This window comes from Loa loa (genome assembly GCF_000183805.2).
Source record: "Loa loa unplaced genomic scaffold supercont3.28, whole genome shotgun sequence".
NCBI lineage: Eukaryota > Metazoa > Nematoda > Chromadorea > Rhabditida > Onchocercidae > Loa > Loa loa.
This window is the reverse complement of record NW_018108208.1, coordinates 18,758-24,921: the sequence shown is the minus strand read 5'-3', so window position 1 is coordinate 24,921 and position 6,164 is coordinate 18,758. Positions and strand designations below refer to the sequence as shown.

The 6,164-nt window shown below is 36.6% G+C and overlaps 1 protein-coding gene across 1 annotated transcript; it reads right to left on the bottom strand.

Annotated features, from left to right (window-relative positions):
* Window positions 1–296: 296 nt before the first annotated feature.
* Window positions 297–4,082, bottom strand: LOAG_09400 (hypothetical protein). Its single transcript, XM_003144927.2, has 6 exons — window positions 3,708–4,082; window positions 2,380–3,288; window positions 1,581–1,901; window positions 1,198–1,371; window positions 826–888; window positions 297–587 (listed from the first exon to the last, which is right to left on the bottom strand). The coding sequence occupies exons 1-6, from the start codon at window positions 4,041–4,043 to the stop codon at window positions 411–413; spliced, it is 1,980 nt and encodes a 659-aa protein (XP_003144975.1). The 5' UTR covers window positions 4,044–4,082; the 3' UTR covers window positions 297–410.
* Between the last annotated feature and the right edge of the window lie 2,082 nt (window positions 4,083–6,164).

Genomic DNA, 6,164 nt, shown 5'->3' with positions numbered 1-6,164 from the left:
GCAAAGAAGACAGAAATAATTACAAGAATCACCGGAACAAGTGACTGAGGTATAACATCAACTAAACGTTTTGTGCATAAAAGTTACAAATACATATCCCCCCACCCAACAGATTTCAGAGGATGTAAGTCAAATTATGATTTTGTACATAACGAAAACCTTATCAGCGCGACCAGCGAATTGGCAAGACTAGATGGTTAATAAAAAAAGTGCAATATGAAAAAATATGCTGGAGTTGAAAGAGTGAAATTAGGTCCAATTTTAATATCTTAAATTGAAAACGTCAACCAAGGATATTCGGAATACGGGTAGACTTGAAAGTATAACCGGAGAAGGTTGAACAGCGCAGAATCTAGTTTCTCTTTCCTAGTGACACTAACACCACCAATACGACATAGTGGAATTGAAATTCAATGAGACTTAACAGTGGCACCGCATCTTAGCAAGCTGATGAAAACATTCGAACGAAGTTTCTCGTTGTGTGGTTCCGGTTCACAGTACAAACTTTCCAGTGGTGTCTCACCATACATATTTTCTTTATTCGCCAATTTTGCAATCGTTTCCTCATCCACACACGACTTGAACATCTAAGTGAATCGAAGAGTATATTTACATACTATTAGAATAATGGGTCTACCTGAGTGCTCACAGGCAGAAGTGATGCGAATGATTTTAATGTTTCAGATATTACCTAAATTCGAAGATAGGTCATTTTATATTTATCTGAATAACAGTCAGTTTTGTTGCAGATATGTGCAAATAGGTTTTTTTTGCGTCATTGAGAAGTCGTGAAATCAAATAAATTGAAAATAAAATGAAAATTACCTCAATAAGATCAGCATCCAAACTGTTTACTGCATAATGAAGAATATTGTTTCCGCATAAATCCTGTAGATAAATGGCATTGGTAGATATCATCGAAATTAGATGAAAAACGGCATTTGATTAAGAAAGGTGATATTTCAAGGTAACTTACTGACTATATGAGGATGAATAAATACTGTTGGCTTAACGATCACCATTAGATCTCTTAATTCTAGCCAAAGGGGAACTTAAATAGGTAGATATAAATACAACAGATCACAACTCGTAATTAAAAGACATTGGTTGGAACTATTTTCATCCCGATTTTTTAAATTAAAAGAATAAAGTGCTTATCACCGCTTTACCAAAAAAAGATTTGAAGTTTGCACTTACTGTGTTCATTGGGTTGGCTCCATATTTTAGAAGACACAGAATCGTTGAACTGTTGTCAACATACAGCTGAGTCTTTCTCGGGCCTGCACCATGCTCCTTAACAGCACATAAAAGAGGCGCTTGTCCCATTCCATTTGACATGTTAACATCAGCTTTTCCACTAGCGCAAAGAATCTAAAATAGGACACCGTACCTTTGAAATCATGAAGTAGCTACAACAGCTTCTGGATGATAGTAATGAGTCATAAAACAAAGGGTGAGTTCAAGAAACAATGAAAGCTTTAAGATCAGCCTTTAAGAAAGTGTTAAGAAGAGAAAAAATTTTGAAACGTGTGACAGACTACGAAAAATACATAATCCTTCAACGGAACAAACAAAATCACTTCAACAATTTCAGTCATTCCATTTGACGCAGCATAATGCAAAGCTGTTTGTTGTCCTGGCAATGCTGTCTGATGATTTGGATTCGCTCCAACTTCCAGCAGATATGCCACAACTTCAAGACTGTTCTTCTGTACAGCCAAATAGAGAGGTGTTTCGAAGGCTGCATTTGGTATATCGAAAGCTTGCCGTGTACAAACATCTTCAGCTTTTAACATCTGCTCGACCAGCGCATAAATTTTTGGGAGATCCATATGTAAAATCACGATATGCAAAAGGCTATCGCCATCTTGATCCTGATAGCACAGTGCACCTTCCAATTCCTACAACACAGTTTTCCACATGGCGTGTGGAGCTTGCACACTATGAATGTGCACTCATTCACTATGTTGTTAGCTGTCCCCACCTAAGCTACAACATGACTTTGATTCCACAAAATATATTTTTGGTCTATATTCAGTTTCAACCAGCTCCAATGTTTAATCACTTCGCCGCTTCCCTTTTCTAGCTTCTCACAATTATGCTGTTATCTCCCCCTCCGCCTCCACTCCGGCATAAAATCTACTGGTGTAAATAAACAATGGTTGGATTTATGAAATTATGCTCCAAAAAGTGCATTTAAGGATATTAGCCAATTAAGCTTAAGAAGATCGAGCAACGAATGAAATAAGTCGACAAGTAAGCTAAGGATATATGCGCTATGTTTATGAGTGCATCTCAGTAATAATAAGACTTGTAAAAGTGATCCTCCAGCATACTCGATTGATTTTGCTAGAAGATTAGATTACGATAAAAATTAACCTGAATACATTTGCATGACCATGCCCAAGCTTCAACTATTTCATTGTCATTAATAAGAGCTCGTAAGCGACTTTTTGCTAAACGTGATGTTGTCAGTTCTCTTCTGCTCTGATTAGTTATTATGAACTCAGAAGCTGACAAATTCTTGGAACCAGTTGTTCCCAACTGGTTATCTTCAAAAATAACTGGGATTTGTGCAGCTGTTCGTGGTAACACTGGGGAACACTGTGGTGCACTTTTCGCCGAAAGTGGTGAAACACAATTATCTTCAACAAGAATCCGATACAAGGGACTGTCGAAATTTGTCTGATTGTTACCATCACTAATGCTGCTATCCCTGGACCTCGTTGATATAGCACTTTCCGGTGATCGTACTGTTGTCGTATATTCTTGGGAATATTTTAAAATAAAGTCAGACAGGTCTTCAGGAAGTTGAGTGTTATCCACCACATCTCCCGAAGATGCAATAGTTCGCTCTAAACATGGTGAGATCTGATGCAATCTGCCTGATGGACCGCAGCCAAGATCCAGAGTCGAACTGCTAGATGTAAATTGTGTAAGATCAGGTCCAATTGATGAAAAAGTAGAATCTTCTAAGCCATATTGACATGTGCTATACAATATGTCATAGTTTTTGGTGTTCCCGTCGAAATTTTGTGGATTTATGACACCGCTATTTCTTGGTATGTACGGAGTATAACTAACGACAGTGCTGTGCAAATTACGAACAGGTCCCCTAGCGAGTAGTACCACAGACTTTGCAGAAGATGGTTCTTTTGCTTTTTCCAGCACAGATTTCGCATGTTTTCCATCATCCTTCACAGCAGATCTTGAGGTACTTCTGACAATAGCTTTTTCGGAGTAAACGACCTCAGTATCACCAACAGTTGTTTCATTTTCATATTTTCCCTACAAATAAAGGAAACATACACATTTATACAACATTATAAAACATTCAGAATGAAGAGCAATATTTCATATTCCTAAAACTTTGAATGACAGGATTTTTTCAATCGTTACAATGTACTGAAATGAAAGGATAAAGAAGAATCCATACCACTCAATTCCATTCATACAGGAAGGGTTATGATTGCTTCTGGAAGGTCGTGTTTACTTACATGTAATAAGCCGGGCCTAGGCACTACAACATGGGTTTTCTTTTTCTTTTTTTTTTTTATCTGGAATAACAAAAAAAAAAAAGAATAACTACTCTATTTGGCAGTAAACCACAAACCTAATAAGCAATGTTGCATAGCGAACGAGTGTGTCTCGCTAGTTACTCTTTCCCTGACTGCAATGTCAGCAGGATAAAAGGAATAATGGCTCACCTTATTTTTCTCAACAACATCACTATTTATCAGGTCGTCGAACAAAGTGCCATTGCTTCGGCTGGTTTTGATTGTTGTGCTTGTCCTGCATGCCAGTGCACTTGAACGTAGCCTTTGTAAGGAAACGAATTCTGAGGGTGATATTTTCTCAGGATGACTTATGCTGTTTTTGGTGGTTTTGATGCAAGGGTGAGGATTTTCAGGGCTTAACGGCTTAACACCAATGGACAAGGAGGCAAACTTGTTAGTAAGAACATCCGAGATATCTCCTTGTAGCGGTATCGGTTTTAGTTTCCTAACAGTTTGATGATATTTTGAACATTCTTCGGATGCCATATTCGCCACCTTTAGAACATCATAACACAATCTAAATCTGATTAATGAGATTGATGTGAAATACTTTCACTGAACTTACAATATGAACAAACATTACACGCATTCTATTTACAGTATACTTGAAAGATCAATGAATTAACTGAAGTGATTTCAACTGCAATGTGACATGGAATAACATACAGACAGACATCCGGGTAGCTCATTTCGAAAAGCAACTCAACAATATATAGTAAAGAGGATAGAAGTGGATCAAGGTCTAGGTCCGGATGAAATTGCGACAAGAGCTGAAACACTGGAAGGAGAGAAGTATTATTGATCGATTTACGTCGAGCACATCTGCACGCTAACTAGCATCAATACTGGGAACAATTTACAATAAACACATTTTAAAAACATATACGAAATGAGGTAAAGAAAGTACGCCAGGTGAGCTGCTCGGCAATTCTCCCACTGTATGTGCGTGCGTGTGTGTGGATAGAGTCCTCCTTGGAAATGCATGAGCGTGCATGCATGCTCATGCAATGATGAAATTTGCAGTGTACATGGGGAAATATATATATATATATATATATATATATAATGTGTATGTGTATTTGTATGTGTGTATGTGTATATGGGTATATGTATGTGTGCATGCCACAGTTGCACTTTGTTACTTCAAAAGCAGCATGAAAAATCAATGTAAAACGGAGTTATTTTAGTTCGGGATGGGTGTGTTATGGAATGCTGCGTTGTTCTCCAAAACATTCCCTAAGATAAAGGGAGAATCAAGAGAGTTACCGAATTGCGTTTTCACAAGTCATGAAGAAATGCATAGAAAGGAAGAAAGAATTAAAATGAAATAACACATCGACCTTCAAATAATGATTGGCTATTTCGGCTATCGATATTCTGGTTCGAACAGTGTGCTTATTATAATTGCCAACATAGGTGTAAGGCTAGGTCTCACTAATCTAATAATAAGCTTCAAGATGAGAAAGATGAGAACGAGAAAAAAAGGACAAGCAAAGATGTATGTTTTAATTCATTGGTGAAAGACCATGTCATCCTTGTTTTCTTTATACTACCTAAATTTATTTAACTGCTTTATTTGGTTTTTCATTTTTCTAACCCTAGTTCTTTTAAGGATTGTCGCACTGATAACATACTGAAATACTAATTGGAACTTGATACACTTCACTCTTTCACAGTATGTCATTTCTTCAGTTCATATATAATCAATCTCTCAACACCGGTAACTTAGTTCAGAATTGCAGAAACTGTTCAAGAAGTAAGCGTCATACTCGTTGATCGTTAGCTCCTGTGTCCAGTTCGGAAACTTTTGATATTTCTTTTTACTTTTGGCAACGGACTATTTTAAATAAAAATTTTGAAATCAACCAAATCATTAACATAGAGATGTTGCTCTTGAGGTAAACCCGCTTTTACTGTGCAATGCTGTCATTTTTAAAGATATCACCGAACACTGAGCACATGCTCGACCAATGCGAAGATTGTGTGTAATGTATTTACAACAATTGATATCGGTTCGAAGGTAGTAACCTAATCTCTCTACTTTTTCTCCAGGACAGGTTTTATGAGATCTACAAAAAGAATTAGAAAAATAATGGATAGAGAAATCTTAAATCTGCGCTCATAGATGTTTGTTATATGGGGAATCCGAAAGCAAATTCATAACAGTCTCGAAACTCTCTCAAGGATTGAGAAAGCATAATGTAAAATCAATCACGAGACCAAATTTATTATTTGTAACACGGAGATCAAATTTATTTGCTGTGTACAGTAGAAAATAAACATTCACGGCTAATTAGTTTCCAGAGACTTGATTTAGAACAAAGAGAACCATCTTACATTGTATAGTTTTCTCAATGTGACTTTTGGAACAACGATCAAATCCAGCCGATTGCATAAAGTAATTTTACATTTTGTAGAGCAGGAATAAATATTGGTACGTAATTTAATTGAAATGTTAGTGGTAGCTTAAACGGTTTACACCGTTTCAAATAGACCACCTTAATCTGGCATGTTCTAATTCACAATTCATTTTTTTTAGTCTGATAGTTAACAGCGATTAGATAGCAATATTCTGTTCCTTTCACACTTTATTGAAATAGTTCAAAC